The sequence below is a fragment of the Panulirus ornatus genome, chromosome 3, assembly GCF_036320965.1.
Source record: "Panulirus ornatus isolate Po-2019 chromosome 3, ASM3632096v1, whole genome shotgun sequence".
Taxonomy (NCBI): domain Eukaryota; kingdom Metazoa; phylum Arthropoda; class Malacostraca; order Decapoda; family Palinuridae; genus Panulirus; species Panulirus ornatus.
In genome coordinates, this window is record NC_092226.1 from 73,822,162 (window position 1) to 73,846,690 (window position 24,529).

The 24,529-nt window shown below is 41.5% G+C and overlaps 1 protein-coding gene and 1 long non-coding RNA gene across 6 annotated transcripts in view; one reads left to right on the top strand and one right to left on the bottom strand.

Moving 5' to 3' along the window:
• LOC139763653 (cytosolic carboxypeptidase 2-like) overlaps positions 1-24,529 on the bottom strand; it is a 112,051-nt gene that overhangs the window by 20,701 nt on the left and 66,821 nt on the right. For all 5 annotated transcript variants that reach the window (XM_071689952.1, XM_071689943.1, XM_071689969.1 and 2 more), the window contains 6 exons: positions 17,528-17,742; positions 7,499-7,651; positions 4,613-4,735; positions 1,452-1,570; positions 770-916; positions 201-366 (listed from right to left, as the gene is read on the bottom strand). In XM_071689952.1, the coding sequence (XP_071546053.1) occupies positions 201-366; positions 770-916; positions 1,452-1,570; positions 4,613-4,735; positions 7,499-7,651; positions 17,528-17,734 (915 nt within the window). In that variant the 5' untranslated portion in view covers positions 17,735-17,742. The remainder of the gene's footprint in view (positions 1-200; positions 367-769; positions 917-1,451; positions 1,571-4,612; positions 4,736-7,498; positions 7,652-17,527; positions 17,743-24,529) is intronic.
• Positions 313-24,525, top strand: LOC139763693 (uncharacterized). The gene is made up of 3 exons (XR_011716214.1): positions 313-441; positions 20,427-23,131; positions 24,187-24,525. It is a non-coding gene; the product is annotated as an uncharacterized lncRNA (long non-coding RNA).

Below are 24,529 nucleotides of genomic sequence, written 5' to 3' on the forward strand. Positions count from 1 at the left end.
TGGCTACGAGACGAATGAAATACAACCATCCGAGCATTCTTGTGATAACAGATACATTATCTCTGTGTCCCTGACGATGTGAATGATCACGAAAGCGCTCGGATCAACGTGTTTCATTTTTCGTCGTGGCTGCCATCATATCAGTGATACACATCGTCCTACCACATGACGGCACGGGAGCGGGACTGACGCTGCAGTACCTGGATGGTGAGGAGGTGTTCCTGAAGGTCGGAGTAGCTGTAAGGGTAGCAGTGGGCGATGTAGACGGTGTCCTGATCGTGAGGGAAAGTGACGTTGAAGGTGAGGGTGTAGGAGGGAGCGTCATCTTCACCCTCCTCGTCACTATCGAAGCATGCGTTCTCACCGCTGGAAGTGAACATGTTGAAATCAGTCGCAGCGTATGATGGAAGGAAGGAATGAACACTTGGCTTTCTCGAAAAGGTATACAAGTTATCAATAATTTTTTGTTTATCAAGAGGAATGAACTACAAATCTATCTATTCATTCATCTATCTATCTATCTATCTATCTACCCACACACACACACACACACACACACAAGAATTCGGACCGCTATCATGAGTCGGAGCTTCATAGTCTAGTCGTTACGATGGCGTCACAGCTCGTGCGCGGATGGCAGCGGTTCGAATCCTTGCTGTTGGAGGGCATAATGTCTGATATATATATATATATATATATATATATATATATATATATATATATATATATATATATATATATATATATATATATATGGCACGGGTCCCACCTGTCATGGTTCTTGAAGTAGACAATATTGGTGGCACATCTCCTCCAGCCGACGCCGTGGTGCTCCGCCTCCCTCCTGGAGTACATGAGGGGACGCAGCCCGTGGTTGTACAGGCTGTCACCCTTGGTCAAGTTGACGATGGAAAACCTGAGGAATGTATAAGGTTGTGTGAACGATCTCTCTCTCTCTTTATATATATTTTTTCTCTCTTCTTTCTCTCAATCTGGTTGTGGGTACTCGTAAGTACTCTCTCTCTCTCTCTCTCTCTCTCTCTCTCTCTCTCTCTCTCTCTCTCTCTCTCTCTCAATGGTCCTACCTTCAGCTCGTCCTCGACTCTGACCCCCAAGTTCCTCCCCTTACTCAAGCACCCCAGCAACCCGCCACATCGAGCAATATCATCATTCAAAATCCTCCTCCTCGACATCAACTTTACACACAGACTAAACAAGTCTTCAAAATATTTTTTTTTTTGATATTTAATACCATTGTTGTCCGTATCTTCTCACAGGCTATTATGCTGACCACTGTACCAAGGGAAGGCTCGTACAGTGTAATTACCTATTTGTAATGACCTAATTCTCTTGTACTATTTGGGGTGGGAATTTTACACTCGTGAGGCCTCATCTCCTGAACCTCCCGTGTGTGTGTGTGTGTGCGTGTGTGTGTGTGTGTGTGTGCTCACCTGTACGTAATGTCCTTCCTGGTGTTGGACACAGCGAAGTAGAACCACTGGGTGTGGCGAGAGGTGTACATGTCCGCCCGCAGGTGTAGTTCATAGTAGCACTCCGACACCTGCACCGCCTGCGGGCAGAAACAGTGTGGTTGACCACTTCTAAAACCCATTTTCTTCTTTTTCATGAGACCAATAGATATATACGCGTCTCCGAGTCCATGGGACCTTGGGAGCCACATTAAATTTATTTCCACACCGAAAATAGGGTTATGTGACATATATTTACCATATCCATTTCTTTTAGAAGTAAATTTAGATCAATTCTTCGGTCATTAGAACAATTCAATGGGGCCGTAGTAACTGGTAACTTATGGGTGTCTCAAAAATTCGAAATCATAGCCAGAAGTCAGCATTAGGTTAACATCTGTTCATATGTCATGACATGAATTCACATACACATACCTATGAAGATGGAGAACTCATAGGTGTGTTCATGCAGGTTCATCTTATGCCATTTGAACATTTGCTGAACTCAAGGTGAATAGTGATTTATGAGTTCAAAGTTTTACGACATGATATAAAGAACGTACTTTTCTTCATCATTTACCCATCACACACCCACCCGAACACTTACTCACTTACTCATCATCCTCTTAGTTAAGGCAAGTTAACAGCCTCACCTTATCTGAAGTAACTAATAACTTATAATTAGAGTTTTTCTAACTCATGTTTTTCCATAATACATTCTTTTTTTTTACATTTCTCGTGAACTTCCATAAAGTCTCTCTCTCTCTCTCTCTCTCTCTCTCTCTCTCTCTCTCTCTCTCTCTCTCTCTCTCTCTCTCACGGACCCCTCTCTCGTGGCCTTACGTCTCCAGGTCCCCTCCTGATTACAGGGTGGCCTCCAGTAACTCCTTCCCAACTTAATATCTCTAATTACAGACTCGGAATGTGGCCCTCAGGAAGTCTCTCTCTCTCTCTCTCTCTCTCTCTCTCTCTCTCTCTCTCTCTCTCTCTCTCTCTCTCTCTCTCTGTTCGTCGGTGCATGTCACAATTCGACATTGTATCATGCACAGAAAAATCTCTCCCCTCACTCCCTACACACTATTCACTCCTCTCTTCTTTCTATCTACTCTCCTTTTATCTCTACTCTAACTCCTCGTACATACTTCCTCATCTCAAGCCTACTCCATTATCCTCCCTATCATCCCTACATAATTCAAGACAACATATTATCCTTGAAAAAAAAAAAGTCTCCACACGTCATCCTGGAAAGGAGAGCAGAAGAGGTCCACGTGACGTCACACCTCCAAGCTTGACGTCACCACAATGGCTCGTGAGCCGACCTGGTGAGTCATATGACCCTGGCCCCCCAACAGCAAGGAAGGAGGTCTTGGCTGGGGCTGACCCCATTCGTCTCCTCCACCCAGGAACCTATACTTATGGAACTCCTCGTGAAGAGGGAGCTCCCTGCTCTCGCTGCAGCAGCGAGTTCTCTGGGTCTCGAAGGAGGAGACAGACAGTGAGTCAGGTAACAACGAACCTCCACTTAATCTTATCTTCTTTTTGATATCGTTACTCCACTGATACCCCAGGAACGGTCGGTTCCTCTGAAGTGCTTTGTTGGTGACTTCGAAACAGGCGGGTCCACGTCCCTCCACAACAGTGAGGTGGGGCGTATCAGGACTGATCATCGAGGACACAACAGGTCTTTCTTAACCTGTTTGCTGCGTATTAGTAGAGCCTCCTCCTCCTCCCTCCTCCTTCAGAGTCCATCATACCTGCAGTAAAGGTTCGGGCGTGTAAGTAACAGTGTCGGAGTTTCCGGTGCTGTGGTCCGAGCTCGTGAACCTCGTCAGGTCGAAGACCTCCCGAACCACCACCGTAGGAGTGATGGTCCTCCCTGGATGTCTTCACGAGCCTGGAACCAAGACGTAATCCAGAACTTCCGTCGTTCTGAATGCTTCACGACATCCCGCGACCCACCGCCGGGACTCGACCACAGATTCCACAGAAATCTCATCATGAGAGAAGTCATCAGAGCGAGACACACGTGACTGACATGTTAATTTACCGTGGTGTCTGGCGTAGCTCGGTTCCAGGACCTGTGAGAGGCTGGAAAAATTCTGGGAAGGAATCCAAAGACACTCTCTTGCCTTACTGGGAAATGAAGCAGGAAAATCATATATGCATCCATCCCTCAGCAGCAGACAACACCTTCAGTCTCTGAGACACACAAGCGGGATAATGAACCACTAATATCTACTAACGTCCTCGAGAGTCTTATGACTTACGAGTGCCAGCCATAGTCTGGGTTGAGTGGCTCGCTCTCCCAGTTCTGATCCATACTGTAAACAACATCTGCTGCAACTCACGACGGTTCACATCAAGTTACGAACCGGCCAGTAGTCGAGTACCGGCGTGACTGGTGTTCGTTCGCTGCTTCGCATGTGGTGTCGAATTTGGATGATGTATGAACAAAGTAACACCCTACATGATGAGCCAGGATGCTTCCCCTGCCTGGCACACTGGCCAGTGTCATACCCTCCCAGACATGTGGAAGGACAGTGGCTTTATCTCTTCTAAAGAGATGCGACAAGGGATCCCTTTGGTACCGAGATGTAAAGGTGCCTCCACGGCAAATATGGGGCAGACAAAGAGCGGATAATACGACACTCTATGATGCTTTAGGAAAGCCAATGGAACTAAATGTTACCAACTCCTCATCTCATGAATCCCGAGGAACTTCAGCGAGTCGCCCAGCACACAGCAGCCTTCGTATCCTTCGGCAAGTGCTGTGTAGCAAGTGCAGTGTAGTCATCACAAACTCCTCGCCTTAACAATCCCTCACTGGAGATCAGTTCGTATAGAGTCGATCCAGTTTCTTGAGCAATTTTGTACTAAATGCAACTTTTATATATATATATATATATATATATATATATATATATATATATATATATATATATATATATATATATATATATATATATATATATATCAAAAGGAAATAGGTAATATACAGGCCATAAACTATAATGTATATCCACTCTGTTTTTTATACTATGATAATTACAGATACCATGCTAGAAAAAGTCTTACGTCTCAGTCAACACTTAACGACACTGTAAGCAAAAACCATGGAACGCGTTAGGGAAAACATATCTTACCTTCCCCAGGTTCCCACACTCGAAGCGCGACTCAAACTGTAAGGTGGTGCCGTGTTCATCCTCAACTGCTGGTCGAACATCGTCATTCAGGTATTTATTACCTCCAACACACGAGCGGGAAAACTGTAATAAAGAACCGACGATGATGATAATAACCTATGAGTTATAGTACATTGTTCTACCGTGAGGTATAAGGGTACGTGCCCTCCCTCGCAGAAAGTAAATATCTACAATTCCAGGATCAAGGGTCGATCCCAGGTGGTCATGGTAGGAACACAAATAGTGCTAACCGTCATGGCATAATATTTGCGTGTTACGGGGAAAGTTTTTTTTTTTTTCAATATTCGTGTTGTCCCGTCTCTTAACCGTGTATATAATATGTACTTTGTCTTTACTACTATGTATTTATGCAGATACACACACACACACACACACACACACCCTAGTATATGCTAAGTATCCATTTTATTAACCTACCCCTTGGGAGGATGAACAGCTGGGTGGACTGTGGACCGACTGTCGCGACCAGGATTCGAACTTAAGCAGGTTTGATCGCATAACGGTCAGTAACGCTGACCGATATACTACGGGGGTCCGTGTGTGTGTGTGTGTGTGTGTGTGTGTGTGTGTGTGTGTGTGTGTAATGGGGTAGGTTAGTTGGATGGGTTTTTGAGCTATTGACTTCCAGGATCATTTGGTCCATCAACGGCCGATAACAATCACCAATCACTTTCAAATGTTCAAGATAATCCTAACATGAATAATAATAGCTGATAGGTTGTTTGTGCTTTAAGCCTGTCAAATGGCCTGGGGTCATTAAAACGTTAACGTAAAGACACATCCACCAATCGAAATATCTACAACACTTTCCTCTAGTTTTAACGATATATAACCACATATGCTCTCACCATGTACAGTCTGCAAGTAAATATTACAATGCACGAAGAAAATAAAGAAAAAGTTTGGCGTTATTGTAAAGCGTTCTTGACTGCTGACCAGATGGACGTGCAATTTGGTGAAGAATTTGAGAGGATTCCCAGAAGTGAGGTGTGGTCTTAAAGTTAAGAAAATAGAAAAAAAAATTGGATAAAGAATTGGGGTTTACCGAGGTCAGTCAATTACTCAACTGTCTTGGTAATGATGAAAGGTATTTCCCGTAAATAAAATGTACTTTTTTTTTCCAAGATAATATACCCAACGCCTCATTCACACCGAATTTCATCACTGCATTTTCTGTATACACTGTTTATATTCGAAGTAATACACTTTCATTATAAACAGTGAAACAAAATTGACTTCCAGTTATCTATACGTGGACAGAAAGACTAACGAACTTCACATAGTCACTGATAACTTTACAAGCTTAGCGCTACTCGCTACCAAGAAAATTCGAGTGCACGAGGAGCGAGCTTGTGTGTGTGTGTGTGTGTGTGTGTGTTGCCACGTCCAAGCCTGGCATAAGACCTTGTCTTAAAAGCGCTCATTTTTGTGCGTATGTTGTCTATTTGCTGGTGCCCACTTTAGGACCTAAGCAACTATATGAATTTCGGGAAATATTGTTGAAATGCTCACCTTTCGCACTCTAACATAATAGGTTCATAAGTTCACAACCATAACAATATTACTAATAATACTAGTTCTAGTCGTGGTCATCACCAGGATTCCTCCCTCACTCATCACTCTCTCTCCATCCATTTGTAATATATCTACACACGACTGACAAAAGGAGAAAAAAAGTATACAAATACAAAAAAAGATGATTACTTTGCATATCAAACCTTGCATAGTAAATAAATCACAGAGAATCTTATCATTACCCATAGTTTATCCTTTCATATTGAAGTTACGGAACATGTACGGCTATGTAAGCAGAAAGCATTTAAACTTGTACACCTACAGGTGTTAAGGTCTTTCAGATTGGTTCGTTACAATTTGAAATTGGACTGAAAGATCTTAACAGTCGAAATGCAATAACGTGCAAATAACCAACCAACTTTGTGTTTGACGTTGTTACAGATTTTGCCTTCGTAGCGTTTTACATAGACATTAAATCCAGCAAACAAGTACAAAGGTTAAAAGCTACGTTCACAATGTATTACAATAACCGGAAATATTTGCATATGATATCCCGTAAGCTGTAACTTTACACAAACTCATTAAGGACGAGTTTACTTGTATTCAAGATCTATTCTCTGAGTACCTGAAAAAGAGCGTGAAAAGAGAAAATGGTGAAAGAGGATGAGAATGTGGGTAAACTGGTTAGCGTCGCGACCTAAGAATCGTGAGGGTCTGTGTTCGAGTCTCGGACAAAGGGAACTGGCTCACAGTCAATTTAAAAGTTCATTTTTTCCTTTAGAGCTAAACAATAAATGGGTACCTGGCGAAGATGGTATATATATATATATATATATATATATATATATATATATATATATATATATATATATATATATATATATATATATATATACGAATAAAGTAAGACGAAGGGTATTCGAGTACTTAGTATTTCGAATAGTTATATATTGTTATACAGTCTCATAGCCTGACAGTTTGCATGCCTGCCTCTTGCACAGGGGTCCCGGGTTCGATCCTGGCTGTTGGAGGCTTTTTAATTTTCCAAAAGAAGGAACAGAGGGGGCCAGGTGAGGATATTCCAAAAAAGGCCCAGTCCTCTGTTCTTAACGCTACCTCGCTAACGCGGGAAATGGCGAATAGTTTGAAAAAAAAAAAAATATATATATATATATATATATATATATATATATATATATATATATATATATATATATATATATATATATATATATGCAATATACCGTTAATGAAGTGGTTGCAGAGCCCATGGTCAGCACCGTGTCGTAAATAATTATCATTATAACTCACATAGTTCACAGAGCTGGTGGGGTAGTAGTGGTAGACGACCCGGCCGAGCTCATCACCGACAGGCTGAGGCCGGAGCTCGGTGCCCGTGGCTTCGTAGAAGGCCTCGGGATACACAGGCCAATCTTCCAAGTGGTGCACCTTGTCCTCGATCACCTGAAAAAGAGAAAAATCAAGCTCTTATCATTATCAAAGAATAAGTAAAGATCGTAGTGAACACCAGAGGCAAAAGTTGAAAAAATTAAAAAGGAAAGAGAGATATATAGATAGACGGTTGGCGGCAGTCCGAGCCAGCTAAATTATATATTGCAATCAGCTTTGGATTAGTTCTGTCATGGAAGCCAAGACTAAAACTGTAAAATACACAATATGTAAAAGCAGAGTTTATGAGCTTTCATATCTTTTTTCTTTCATGTAAATATCTACTGTAGGGTGTGTATTTTATTATCAAAATGACGGTTCAGTGAAACAAAAAAAAAAAAAAAGTGAAAGGGGGCAACAAAGAATAGATTAAAAGTTAATGGGGAAGTGGCAAGATTGTTTCTTTTAAATGTAATGTATAGCAATTATAAGGAAAATACGCATTCTGAGCGGTATAGGGGTAGGAACAGACATATCAATGACCCACTCGTGAACGTGCATATGGTCACATAATATGAACGTGACAAACTGCGTCAAGTATTGCGTGCTCTAGCTAATGGTGGAGGCACGTAAGCAGCCAACACCGTTATTTGGGCTGGAGACCTACCTACAGCCGGTGTTATTAAAGTCGTCAGCGTCAGAATACAACCTCCAATTTAATATTCTTGAACACTCTCTCGTGAAGTTCAACGTGATTCTAAGACTATATAAACTATCATTGCATATATGGCTTCCACAGAAAGAAACAGCAGTGATATACTGTAGAGGGAAGAGAACCAGAGTGGCTCAAGTTTTGAGATCAGATTGGAGGATTGATTCATAAGTCTGACTTTTCTATTCGTATCTTTTAGGTGTATAAAACTCGAGCGAATCAGCCCTTTGTATACTCGGAGCAGGTGCTCAAATGAGAACAATCCTCGGCATTTAAGCAACACCCCCAAATTTTTAGGGAAAAGTTAACCATTTTTTTTTTTTACAAGAATTTTAATACAAATTAACCGTTATGTTGATATCAAGCTTACTGTCTTGATTGATGGAATAATGATTAGAACAATGAAAGCAGATATGAAACTATAGAAGTATTTCAGAATAAGAAACTGAATTTTAGAAGCGTTAAGCTTAAATTACGTTTACCTCACTGGGTATCAGTAAGGGCCAAATCTGATTCTTCTCTCGTCGTGTGAGACGATAAGCTGAACAAACAAGATAAGATACAGCAAATTTGAGATATAAGATACAACAAATTTGAGAGGAGTTGAGGAGCTTTCAGCGTAAGTACAAGAAATGTAAATCATAACTTCAAGAAAACTGTTTTTCTGTGCCGTATACAGATTTCCTCTCCGTCTCTCTCTCTCTCTCTCTCTCTCTCTCTCTCTCTCTCTCTCTCTCCTAACCAATTACGTACGAGATTTTGCAATATACGTCCTTGCACGAAAGCAATGGACAATCTAAACCAGAAATATGTGGGAAAAAATGGGCCATGATTAACAGAAAGAGATAATAATGATAATTAGAAAACGTTTCAGGGAAAGGTTGTTGGGGGTGTGGTATTGATCAAGGAAGCCCATCTGGTTGCGTCTCCACAGTCATGGAAGTCTAAATACCTGTGTGACGTCTACAGTCATACAGTTTTCATCCGTGTTTGATTCTATCGTTTGTTTTATTACTTGTGTGACGTTTCCAGTCATAATAACCATGTGGCATCTGTATCCTCATGACCTGTGTGACGACTACACTCATACAGTCCTAATATCTATGCGACATCTACTGTCATACAGTTGTGTGACGCCTACAGTCACTTAAAGTTCTTATCAAATTATATAAATGTTAGTTGACAGGTTTAAAGCAGATAATACCAAAAACAAACGTGCAATTTTTTTTTTTGTTTTGTAAAAAAAATCTATTTCGTTCATCCATTATGGTCTTCAAGATACTGAAAAACACGGTCTATTTTTACCTCAGACATCACGCATACTCATTTAACTTTATTTACGTCACATTACTTACGCATGCGCAAGTTGTATGATTCAACCCTATTTCATTTTTTAACATAATATTGCAGGATTTAATGTAAGTTCTTTTTCATTTCACATAGTTCTGTACCTATATTGTTTTACAGATAATGATATACTTATGTTTATTTTCTTTCAACATTTTATTTATATCTTACTGTGATAACGACTATCTAGTAGCCATGCACTGATGTCTGTACAATAATCATATCAGGTATTCATCCAGGAAAAATCAACATCAAATTTTTAAATATGTATGTTTAACTTGTGGGTAATGGTTTCCGAACAGTCGATAGCAATTAAATCTAGTTCCATAAACGCGTATCACGGATGATAAAACACAAACAATCAGAATTATAAATGGAATATTATCTCGTAATTTTCAAGTTACCTTTGATATCAGAATTACTGGCTCAGGAATGGCTACATTTGTTTAAATATAACCTAGGGTATGCTTTACGATTAGGGTAAATTAACTACATTTACATGCCTCAGGCAGGTGAATATGTAACAATTAGTATGCTCCATCGCTGGAGGAATTGTAACCAAACAGTATACTATAGGGTGGCGTTGATATATCCAAAAGTTATATATATGATGGGGAGTAATATAATCAAATGGTATACTCTAAACTGCTGTAACATAACCAAATGGTATAATGGTTATACTATAGTTATACTAACGTTAGTATAACCAAACTATGTTTTATGACTGGCTTTACCTGAACGCGTAAATAAAACCAAATGGTATACTGGACGTAAACATATCCAGTGCGATGCATGAGAGGTTACTGGTCACGCTACAATAACCCAAGAGTTATGTCGACGTACCTTAGTGGTCTTAACCTTGTACCTATATGTCATTCCGTCGTACTCAAGGGTCGTACTGCCGTGCTTAAGGGTCGTACCGTCGTGCTTAAGGGTCGTATCGTCGTGCTTAAGGGTCGAACCGTCGTGCTCAAGGGTCGTAACGTCGTGGTCAAGAAGGTAATTGGTCGTAAGCTAAATTACTCAAATGGAAACTCAGCCAAAATTCATATGATGGATGACTGGTTTGGTCGTTTCACCTTTAGGCCTACCGTCTACCAGGGTCATCCACGCCGCTGAGAATAATTCTGTGAACACATATACACACTCTAAGTATGTGACCCTAAGTACAGATGTCAAAATTACAGTTAGAAAATCAAATACTGTATTGGTTGGTTTGTTGTTTGGGCTTAAGGCTTACCAACTAACTGCCTGGGTCTTTAAGGCTACATGATTTTCACCTGTTAATGACACTTCCAAGTACATACGTCATTAATAACTAAAAAAAAATTAATTACGGTATATTGCATTTCTTGATGGTGGCAGAAGTTATACAACAATAAATTAAAAAACCTAATGGTATACTTTTCTAATTTCGTAATTCACAACATAATCATATCGTATTCATAGGATAATCTTTAGAGAATAATTACATAATCATAGGACATCCTTATGAAATTATGACATGTTTGAAATTTGTTTCTATATCAGTGTCCCTTACACAGAATTCCGGTGGATATGTCTGAGGAATTTTGGGATGCGATCGGCCACAGCCAATGAATCCCTTACCCACATCCATTGAGAACAACAGTGTACAATAGGTATGATAATAGGACTTACTGTGACCTGACCCAGGCGTCAGGTCAATGTCCAACCGATCATAAAAGTATTAACGTCGTTAAAAGAATTAACGCCATGTTCAAGGCTCATACCGACGCGTTAAGCACGCTCAGGACCTCGCATTACACGCAAGACTGGACACCCAACAAGCAATACTTTTTGATAAAAAAAAAAATCAAAAACAAAAATCATTTTATCCATGTACAAGAATTTACAATTACACATAAAATTTCCCGTAAATAATATATATATATATATATATATATATATATATATATATATATATATATATATATATATATATATATATTATCCCTGGGGATAGGGGAGAAAGAATACTTCCCACGTATTCCCTGCGTGTCGTAGAAGGCGACTAAAAGGGGAGGGAGCGGGTGGCTGGAAATCCTCCCCTCTCGTTTTTTTTTAATTTTCCAAAAGAAGGAACAGAGAAGGGGGCCAGGTGAGGATTTTCCCTCTAAGGCCCAGTCCTCTGTTCTTAATGCTACCTCGCAAATGCGGGAAATGGCAAATCGTATGAAAAAAAAAAAAAAAAAAAAAATATATATATATATATATATATTGGAAAGGATCACAATCTTGCCCCTGATCAAGATATTCCTATGATTCGACTATGAGTTTCATTTTCCAAGTGGACTCATAGGGATATATATATATATATATATATATATATATATATATATATATATATATATATATATATATTTCTTTTTTCTTTCATACTATTCGCCATTTCCCGCATTAGCGAGGTAGCGCTAAGAACAGAGGACTGGACCTTTGAGGGAATATCCTCACCTGGTCCCCTTCTCTGTTCCTTCTAGTCCTAAGCGGCGGAAGGGTTCCTTATCTCTCTTACTACTATGGTTCACTTCTTATTCTTCAGGTTGAAGAATATATATATATATATATATATATATATATATATATATATATATATATATATATATATATATATATATATATATATATATATCCTACGGTTTTCACGAATAGCTCCGTGTACAAATGTGATCCCAAAATAAAATCAAATATAACTGTCTTATATACTATGTTCACAAATACATCCACAAGCGTTCAGGTTAAGAAAAACGTTCAAGGAATTAGAATTAAAGAGAAAGACTTAGACATAAACCCAAAATCCGAGCTGTTAAAGAAAAGGATTAATTCATGATTAAGCCCTTGAAACACGACAGTATGATCCTTGTGCACGAGAGCATGACACATGAATATAATGGCCTGGCTTTTGACCTGACCCTCAGCAAAAGTCACACCATTACACCCAAAGGTCGTAACATCATGATCAAAGGTCGTACCGTCGTGCTCATTAGTCGTACCGTCGTGCTCATGAGTCGCACTGTCGTGGTCGGGAGTTGTACTATCTTGTTCAGGGATCATATCGTCGTGTTCAAGGATTGTACAGAGGTGCTTAACAATCATACTGTCGTGTTCAAGAATCGTACCGTCGTGTTGATGGGTCTTACCGACGTGCTCAATGGTCGTAACGTCGTGCTCAAGGCTGTAAGGAGTTAGTCAACGGATATGTATTCTATACGACAAAAAGGCTTACATACAAGTGTGGATGTGTATTTGTGCGTCTGAGTTTGTCAGTTTTTGTGTTTATTTGCAGGTTTCTATGTGATTATATGTGTAATCTTAACGCCTCTATTTTTGTACGCTGCAGTCTTTGTAACACAAAACTGTATCTCCTATTTTATGCATTATCGACACCAGTAGTCCAACATACGTTTCCACCTTTTCAATACACGTGTGTTTGTATACGTGTACATGACATCGTTTGTGGATTTATGTGCGATTTATCATGTATACCTTGCATGAGTATACGTATGTTTCATGTAGGTATGAGGAAGTATCTTCTCATTATATAGTCAAGGTAAGATATAATAGTAATAACAGACTACATACTGAGGAAGATAATAATCCCGTTCACAGTTCCGGATAGCAGGATCACCGGGTCCAGCTGGATCCGGCATTCATATTGTGTCTCGTGATCACCAAGGTAAACAAACTGACAACTGCGTTCGTGGGGCGAGTCGGATACCAGCCCTCGTTTTTATGACGTCACGGATCCAAACAGTGACACGAGAAGGAAGTAGTTGGGACAGGGATGTTTTTATTAGCGTCAATTCTGAATGAATGACATACTTTTTTTTTTTATATATATATATATATATACAGGGAGCCAGAAAAATTCTACACCATTGATTCCGTCGTGTCCTCGTTTCCAGACGTGGGGGAGGTATGGATTTATTATTTTTGACTGTCAAGAGTAGCTGCCATCTTGGCAAAGTAGGTCGTGGGTATAAAGTGTCTCTAGTTAATTCTGGTGACATTTTCTCGGAAAAGGACTATGATTACTGGACAACGATAGACGGGCGTTTGTTATCATTAACCTCATTATTTTCTGAAACAATTATTTATCATGTGGCTACTACAACACGAGTCTATGTAATTTAGATAAAGAATGTGTTTTCATACCAGAGAGAGAGAGAGAGAGAGAGAGAGAGAGAGAGAGAGAGAGAGAGAGAGAGAGAGAGAGAGAGAGAGAGAGAGAGAGAGAGAGAGAGAGTCATCAGAGTAATCTGAGAAAGGCAGTAAGAGCTGATGCGACAGGTATGTATCGACGATATAACAGAAAAGGACTCTGATCTGATACGGTGAAGATGATGTAGAGTCGGAATCTTCTTATTAATGTAACACTATTACACTAGAAAAGTACCTAATTACAAGGCTGTTGCAGAGTAATCTGGTTTGCGACGTGTTTAATGAGAAGCTGGATATGAAACATGGCGTGTGTGTTGCAAGATGAGAAGGCGGGAGTAATGGTACGAGGCAATAATCATTTGAAGCACAACAATGTAATCAAAAAAGAAGAAAATATGACATAATACGTCTCGAAAAAGCGGGAGTTGGGGCAGGAGACTTAAGGCCAAGTGTAACATGCACGACAAACCATTGTGTCTACAGTTTTACCTGACCTACAAATGAGGTCAGCATCGACGGAGGCAAGGTCTTGGGGGGGTATGCCCGGAGTAACTGCTACCGGCAGAGGCTCCCGCCAAAAATGGATATTATTATGACCTTCGGCCACGAGAGGGAGGTGCCCGAGGCCTCTCTCATTACTTCAGGATTCAGGTCGAGGTCAGAGGGAGATCAGGTGGTCCCTTGTAGCCACTCAGGTCGCGGTTAGAGGGAGATCAGGTCCCGTGAGGTTACAGCCACTCAGGTCGAGGTTAGAGGGAGATCAGGTGGTCCCTTGTAGCCACTCAGGTCGTGGTTAGAGGGAGATCAGGTCCCGTGTGGTTACAGCCACTCAGGTCGAGGTTACTCACACGCCTCTACCAGTGACGTTCGACCATCCATGGCTAGGACGGGGGTCAGCTGGCCGTCACAAGAAGGATCACAGAAGGAACCTAGTCATCCACTGCTCATAACTCGTGTCTTATGACACTCGTAATGACGAGTTTCTACGAGGCACGTCACTCTTAAGTGTTGTGACGTTGTGTCATAAGGAAGGATTTCCACAATATAGACAAGACTGTTGTTGCCTCCAGTTCTTAATCTCCTTATCGGCTTCCCCTGTTATCACTCTTATTCACAGGAAGTCAATCCCGTCACACTGGCATATCCTCTCTCTCTCTCTCTCTCTCTCTCTCTCTCTCTCTCTCTCTGACTCACACGGCAGACACGACCTCATACCTTGTTCCTCAGCCAGCCTTCCGTCTTCCCCCTAATGCCCTCCCACCATCAATGTCAAATTCTCATTATCCATCACTCATCCTCCTCCTCTGTTTCCCTGACACACCCATTCCGATGAGGTCCGACACTGATTCTCCTCATAATCTTGACTTAAAAAAAAAAGAATTGCGGTTCCTTGCAGAATACAGTCACCGCCATGTTCCTCTTTTTTTCTTTTTTATTCCCCGCAAGAAGCGAGTAATTCACTGTGGCAGCCAATCTCATCCTGTGAGAGCAAAAGGATTACGGAGGACACAAAAGACCTTTTGTCAGTGCCCAGTGGCCGGGTGATTGCAACATCAGATGTTGCGAAGCTGATTAATCATGCGTTTTGCTTCTTAAGCCTCAGCCTCGGCTGACGACCCCTGGACGACCCCCCCCCTCTTGTTCTCCACTCACGTTCCTCCCTCCCACAGACGACCACCTCCTTGGTCTGTACTCACGTTCCTCCTCTCACAGACGACCACCTCCTTGGTCTACACTCTACGTTTCTCCCTCCCACGGACTACCACCTCCTTGGTCTACACTCTACGTTCCTCCTCTCACAGATGACCACCTCCTTGGTCTACACTCACGTTCCTCTCTCTCACAGACGACCACTTCCTTGGTCTACACTCTACGTTCCTCCCTCTAACAGACGACCACTCCATAATCGTCAACCATTTCTGTCTGTCTGTCTATAGCTCCGTCGTCCTGTTCATCATCGTCAGTGTCTACCTGTAAATGTGATGTCACTTCCTTGATCGCCTCCTGCACCCACCCAGCCTGGCATCTCTCCGTCATACACACTTCACTTCCACACCCCATCTACAAAGCCACACCAAATATATCATCAAGCCTCTTTTTTTCTAATCTATTTTAAATTTGCTCTCTAGAAGTCATGCTATAACCTAGCTCTGCCGAGCCAAGACGGGCATGTACATATACCTCCGCAACGCACATATTCTATGCACTTGCGTGCAAAGATGTGTACCAAGCACGAGCGTGCGCTGGGTCAAATATGTATGCACAAGGAACATACGTGCAGGCGGCCGGGCGGGCGCCTTCCTGTTAATTTCATCGACAATCTGGCAATTGACGATCGACCTGACCCCCTCAACCCCCACCACACCACAGCCATCACCACCACCGCTGGAAAGGAAGGAGGGGGGGACTGCCACACACACAAGCTCATACAGAAGGCTCGATCTCAGCCCACAGAAGATTCGTTAACACAGAAAAAAAGGGGAAAAAAATCTAAGTCACGGAAGATCTTGGACCGCCTTAATTCATGATCTGCCATGGGGGGGGGAGGAGGGGGAGGGGGGTTTACAGTATCATCCTCCACTGCGCACCTTAACCGAGCACGTAGCTGTGAGCACACACACACACACACACACACACACACACACACACGGATACACGTACGGGTAACTACATCAGGTCCTGGAGAAAACCTGATCTGTTCTTCCTGAAACACACGAGCCTAACCACATCTCCGTATAGTAATTATTGACCTTTCCTAACACGAAGCTGCGCGGGTAACCAGGGGTTATTCCCATTACCCGACCCGTCTACACCTTCACAACCCTTCCATATAAAGGAATACAGAGAAGTAAAAACAACAGACCAATTGGTATAGCTTTCAAGGACGAATATTGTGATGATATACAGAATTTCATCTTATATATCATCCGAAAACCCAGTCATCTATCTATCTATCTATCGATCGATCTCCCTTCTGTTATCACCAGGTCTACTTCTCTCTCCCCACACGGGAAGGATAAAGTGTTCACACACACAGGCATCCACCAGAACTGTTTCCAACCCCACAAAACTCGAAAAAAAAAGAAGCTAGCTGAACCTTTTGACTTTAAGTTTGAACGAGGTCATTGCGTCTATTCCATTCTCTGTCAGGAAATGACGAATCAAGATTGTATCAAATTCTTTTCACTGGTTAGTCTTCAATAAAAATAGTATTTTCCATTTTCGCCTTTCAAACTATAAGGACGAAACTCTTACATAGCCTCAAATGTGCATTATATATATATATATATATATATATATATATATATATATATATATATATATATATATATATATATATATATTCTTTTTCTTTCTTTTAAACTATTCGCCATTTCCCGCGTTAGCGAGGTAGCGCTAAGAACAGAGGACTGGGCATTTTTTGGAATATCCTCAACTGGCCCCCCTCTGTTCCTTCTTTTGGAAAATTAAAAAAAAAAAAAAAAAACGAGAGGGGAGGATTTCCAGCCCCCCGCTCCCTCCCCTTTTAGTCGCCTTCTACGACACGCAGGGAATACGTGCACAAGGATCGTACCATCGTATTCAGTGGTCGTACCGTCGTGCTCAGGGTCGCATCGTCATGCGCAAGTCAGCGGGATTATCCTTGGCCATAAGTTAGTTAAGGTAGACAACATCCTATATTACGTCGACAGAAGGAAGGGGAGGCGCCTCACCTGACATTCCACAGGCCACTTGACATTCTGCTGGGCGCACGCCTCCCTCACCACACCGTAGAGGTCCCTGGTGTGTGGTGAAGGTGTGGCGGTGGTGGAGCCTGGGGAAGCCGTGGCTGGAAGGCGATAGCAGGAGTAGTTATCATGTGGTCCAGGCTTGTCTACTGCTACGGCGTCCTCCTTCCGTGGCTCCTGAAGGCTTCCCATGCCACACACTGCGAGAGGGGAAAATGGAGATTCAATAACACAAAAGCAATACGAAAGAACATAAACAGCAACAGACCACTGGGTCCTTTCGATACTGTTTGCAAGGGTGGAAGATGTCAGGAACGCACAGATTAGGGGAGTAAGAGTCAGAAGGCATGCAGATAATTCCAGAATAACCTGGAAATTGTCACGTTGACTATGGAGGCTCAACTAATGAAAGTCTTGACTTGAAGCGAAGTATTTATCAAGTCTGTTCTTATAAACTTATCTATGCTACTGCTTTCTTCAACTTTCAATCGTCTTTTGTATCATACACTTCCCTAATTTCATCCCGTTCTCCTTTACTAACATGAACTTATGTTTATTATCGCCAGGGAAAGAGGAGAGAGAATGCCATCTTCATATTCCTTGCGCGTCGTAGCAAGCGAGTAAAAGGGGCGGGAGTTGGGCGGGCTGGAAATTCTCTCTTTCTGTATTACGATTTTCTGAAGGTTATAACAGAAGAACGAACATGTCAAGGATCTTTCCTCGAAGGCTTCGTTCCTAATGTTAAACCTCTTAGCCGAGGAAGGTGAGGATATATATATGTACGTATTTGTTGACAACCAAGAAAAGAAATAAAACACGTTAAGCCCCACGTGCACTTGCGTGTATTACATCTTCAGGAGAGATTTATCGTGTTTCACTTTTCCGCATCAGTATGATCCTACTGCATATGTATATATACATATATATATATATATATATATATATATATATATATATATATATATATGTGTGTGTGTGTTACCGGACTCCGCATACACGGGGCTACACCACGAGTAGAAAAAAACATCACTTTTGGAGACGCTGCATCACTGTCAAAGAAATTCTCACTCTAAAGAAGTCTGTCATTTCCCTGCTACTGGAAGTAACGCACCCTTAGAGCTTCTGGACTTCCTGGAAACAGATCGTTAGGCAACACTAAGACTCCTTCTTAGAAAGGGGTCCTGGGTTATAGATCGATGATATATATATATATATATATATATATATATATATATATATATATATATATATATATATATATATATATATATATATACATATATATATATATATATATATATATATATATATATATATATATATATATATATATATTATATTTACCACTAATCCTCTCTCAGTAATGATGATAATCAACATATAGCTGCTTCTCTACGAGCCCCATATTTTGGTAAGATGCAGACATTGCTTTCGCTCGTTGGAAACTCTCCATTTCCTTACTTTCTTCTACCAAATATGAAAAGTATGGTAGCCTTAAGGATCGACATATGAGAGGGATAAGCGACCTCATTTCTGGGGAACGACCTGAAACCTGGACCCACGAGGACCCTACACTTGTCAGTAGCCTGCACCTGGACCCTCACGGACGTCCACCGCATTGGTCAGTAGCAGTTCGCTGCCTTGACCCACGAGGACCCTACACTGGTCAGTAACCAGCAGCCGTACCCACGAGGACCCTACACTGGTCAGTAGCTGGACGGCGATGGTAATCCGTAATGAACTCCCAGCCAGGTTCAACAAGGATGAACCAACAGTGAGGAACATATTCAGGTTAAAACATTAATTGCTCGCCACAAGGAAAGTGGCCTGGACTGCCTAAGCACTAGACACTCACAAACAAGAGAGAGCAGCAGAAGTGTGTGCAGGCGTTGGTACAGCTGTTGATTCAAAATTCGCTTCGCTCACGGTTCTCGGAGCACACAAAAGATCGCTGTAGCAGCTCACAACGTGAAAGCAGATCGATTGACGTTTGAGAACGAGGCGAATAATGACAACGTATTGAATAAGCAAGTGAAACTAAATAATTTCTGGAGTCACTACGAAAACTATCTAGAGTTAAGTAAACCCGCGTTACGTTATCAGTAACTAAAACATAACCCGCCACACGTGTAACAGTGTGGACGGCCGCGTCTAGCCAATACTATGTCGATCCACTTTTTCTTATAATCTTTCAGGCAGCGTAAACCAACAAATGTGTCTGGTCATGTTGAAGAACGTCTAATTAAAATCTTCTCGGACAAGTCTCGGTTCCCAGCGAGATGAGTTTCTTACCTCAAACAGTTTTACTTCGTAAACATCTTAAAGTTTGGAAGGATCATTTGATGTCAGATTAAATAAGGCACGCAATCATATGCAAAGGTTTAGCTTAACTGTCGTGCTCAAGGGTAGTACCGCCGTGTTCAAGGCTGGTCCATCGTGCACAAGGCTCGTGCCGTCGTGTTCAAGAATCTTACCAACGATTTCTAGACTTTTTAGGTAAAGACAGTTTTAACATTTCCCCAGCGACCGCAAATGTCCCACATTTCCTCTCAGTAAATCGCACGGCAGACATTTAATCTTGGCGCGGTACGTGCTACGCTTCGCATGAAGGAAATTCCCAGAGATGAAACCAGTTCACGCCACAGGGACAATTTTGGACATTACAGACTCTTTCCTACCCCTACCAATGACTCGGAAAATATACACATATACATCCATTTAATGCTATAGTTCAGGAGGGGAATATTATAAAATATTTCATGTTTTTTTCCATAAAAATAGAATTTGTAGTTGCTATATTTCTTCACATTTTGTTTCCCCATATATTCTAGATCAAAGAAATACGTCATACAGTTAATGCTCTGTATGTCGTCATGAACTACAGGAGGTGTGCGAGTCACGCGTCTTTGCTGGAAGGGAAATGTGGAACATTCGTATCGACCCTGAGGAGGCGCGAGTGAGACGAGGACTTCTGCCTCTGTGTAGACCGTGAAAAAGTATAATAGTTGATAAACTGAGAGAACAGGAGGTCTCAGGCTGTGTTGATCGTCAAAATAGATATCAATTAACTGATGATATAATGTCGGTGATAGAGGATTACCTTGCCTCTCATCGTGATCGACAACTGAGGAAGCCTATCAACAACTAATCAAGTAAGGCTGTTGGTTTTCGGTCTTCCTTAATTTCCCCAACTTATATCAAGTTGGATGGTAAACTAAGTAAACTTGAACCTAACTTAGGCTTGCGGATCTTTGCCACACGGTTTCCTTATCTTACAGGCTTGCTATCCTGTATGACCTGTTCATAAATGTATAACGTCATGGATGTTCTGCATGTACGTTTTTCGTTATATTATGTTCTCCATTTACGCATATCATCTTTGCTATTTGTTTTTCACAGACTGGTTATCGAAGATGAAGATGAATACGTATTTCCAAAAAAAAAAAAAAGACTTCGACTAGGTTTTTCTCCTAACATTTTAACGTCAAGCCCACTGTGTGAAATTTTATCTACATGTGTAATCTATTCACTGTACGGGTGGGGAGTTCTGCGCTCGTGGTGCTCCATCTCTTAAATTTTACAAACACAACTTTTTTTAACTTCTGTATGCTGTCCGGATTCGCTATATCGACACAGGCTATTCCACTTATCCACTACTTATATACTATCAAAAGTACTTACATCACTCTTCTCTCATCTTTGCTGTCCTACTCTGGACCTTTTCTATAGTTCTTTGTACTTATTAAGTGCAGTGACTGAACTTAATAAGTATATCTCAGCCTTACCCTAATATAGGATGACAACATTGTGCTGAAAATTTTCTTGTGTAATTCTTATTATAAGCAAGCAGACAATCTGTGTCCTTTACAGATCTACTAATGGGGGACTCGAAACTGCAAGTTAATATAATGTCGACTCCCAAGTCCCTCTCACGCACAGATTCTGCGGCTTATTTCCTACTGATTAATATAGAAACCTTCTTTCACCGTGCCCAATCCTTATTGCTCTGCGTTTATCGGGTTGAATATCATCAGGCGAATTCTGAATACTATCCAGGTTCCTTGTAAGACGACGCAAGCTTCATTATTCTTTACTTCCTTCATGACCTTGACATCATTCTCAGACATGATCTGGCAAGTCATGTACAAAGATTAAGAAGATCAGAGGTCATAGAACACAACCCAGTTGCACGCCACTGGTGACCCCAACCCATTCCGAGAAAGCTCCGCTCACAAGCGCCTTTCGTTCCGCCCCACTAAGATAATCTTCTCTCCATCGTTAGAGTCTTCCCCTTATTCCACCCTGATGATCCACCTACTTTACTAAGCTCCTGTGTGGTGCAGTGTTGTGGTTTTGTGTGTATAAACGATCTAACTCTTTTAAATTACTACATTTACCGTTCAGAACAGATTCTATCATCTAACATCAAACTCACCTTAGGACACACCTACGAAATTGAAACTGTCTTACACAAGGACAACAAACAGTACACGACCTAGGATGCATGACTGGCTACTGTAATTTTAGCTCAACCGCGAACATCCAGTCTCGCATGAGAGTACACACAGCCTAAGGTAAATACCTGTAAATTATCCCCACCGACGCCTTGATTATATTCTTACTCTAAACAAAAATTAAGTTAATGCAGGTAACAAGGTTGTTAGATAAACTAATACGAAAGGGAGAAAGTGCTATACTGAGAAAGTATGTTTATCTCTCTCCAGGAATGTTTAAAGAATGAAGTGAAACATAATCGAATAATAAAGAAAAAGATGTAGGTAGGTAAATATGACTAAGGCGGTGGATGAAGAAAGGAAATGGAACAATAAAAGAAAAAAAATAGCAGAGGGAAGTTAAAAATAGGTCAGGTCAGCTAAAGACGACAGTGTCTTATGGTTTTCGATATGGTAAGGTAACCCTTTGTCACAATTATTTAGGCTGTCTTTAATGTCGGCAGCGGGTTCAAAAACCCGCTAATCAATCACAGTATTCAAAGTCAGTTCTTCCCATCATACTAAGATGTTAAATCCCTCACCATGGCTTCAAACGCATTCAATCAATTTCTTTGGCTTGTAAGATAAGTCTCTCTTTATGGACTGAAATCAAACAGGTGATGATTTCTAAAATAACGTCACGCGAGTGACTATAGGGAATGACTGTTCAGGTCCAAAGTCTCAAGCTGCTGCAGACAAGAGGTCAAGTACCTCCCCAGTGGCGAGTGCGTCTGGGTGATACGCAGTGAATGTTGCTATGTTCAGTGGTCGTCTGGATACCTTGGCCGTCTGTCAACAGCGTCTGAGACACGGAGTCAGAGGTGGAGTAGGCCGCCCCCCATGCACCGGGGAGACGAGGCAGTGTTATCATTCGTTATCACTCATTGCCTCTGGTTATCACTTACGAGATGGGAATTGTCAAACAACAGTTCACTGGTAGACTTAAATATCTCAATGAGTAAGTCATTTTCTCTTTGCCACCTGCCGTTAAGATGTTAAATACTGGGTTCTGTTAAATTCAAACAAACGACTAGAAAACGGAGATTTGGGAAAGTATGAAAACGCTGGAATAATAGGCTATAATACCTCTTCATAGGTTTTTTTTTTTTTTTTTTTTTTTATACTTTGTCGCTGTCTCCCGCGTTTGCGAGGTAGCGCAAGGAAACAGACGAAAGAAATGGCCCAACCCCCATACACACGTACATACACACGTCCACACACGCAAATATACATACCTACACAGCTTTCCATGGTTTACCCCAGACGCTTCACATGCCTTGATTCAATCCACTGACAGCACGTCAACCCCTGTATACCACATCGCTCCAATTCACTCTATTTCTTGCCCTCCTTTCACCCTCCTGCATGTTCAGGCCCCGATCACACAAAATCTTTTTCACTCCATCTTTCCACCTCCAATTTGGCCTCCCTCTTCTCCTCGTTCCCTCCACCTCCGACACATATATCCTCTTGGTCAATCTTTCCTCACTCATTCTCTCCATGTGCCCAAACCATTTCAAAACACCCTCTTCTGCTCTCTCAACCACGCTCTTTTTATTTCCACACATCTCTCTTACCCTTACGTTACTTACTCGATCAAACCACCTCACACCACACATTGTCCTCAAACATCTCATTTCCAGCACATCCATCCTCCTGCGCACAACTCTATCCATAGCCCACGCCTCGCAACCATACAACATTGTTGGAACCACTATTCCTTCAAACATACCCATTTTTGCTTTCCGAGATAATGTTCTCGACTTCCACACATTTTTCAAGGCTCCCAAAATTTTCGCCCCCTCCCCCACCCTATGATCCACTTCCGCTTCCATGGTTCCATCCGCTGACAGATCCACTCCCAGATATCTAAAACACTTCACTTCCTCCAGTTTTTCTCCATTCAAACTCACCTCCCAATTGACTTGACCCTCAACCCTACTGTACCTAATAACCTTGCTCTTATTCACATTTACTCTTAACTTTCTTCTTCCACACACTTTACCAAACTCAGTCACCAGCTTCTGCAGTTTCTCACATGAATCAGCCACCAGCGCTGTATCATCAGCGAACAACAACTGACTCACTTCCCAAGCTCTCTCATCCCCAACAGACTTCATACTTGCCCCTCTTTCCAGGACTCTTGCATAGGTATGGCTTTAAATTTGTCCAACTGTAATATCTTAAAGTAAAAATATCTATGAACTAGGAGAGCAACTTGAAATGGAGATCACGTTCCATTTGCGTACTTGGGATATTTCTCAGAGCGAAATAAAGAATTAAGTAGGTAAAGCCATTCTCGGCTATAGGATTGCTATGCCGGGCAGGGAACCACACGAAGCCTCCTGAACCTTTACCTTCCACCAACAGACCTTCAATAAGGTCTTTTCTACATTAGGCTGCACATATTACAAGCACTATGGCGACAAGTTAATAGTCCTGACTGTACACGCATGCATGGGTGTGTGAACAAGAGGTTAAAACATGGTACACT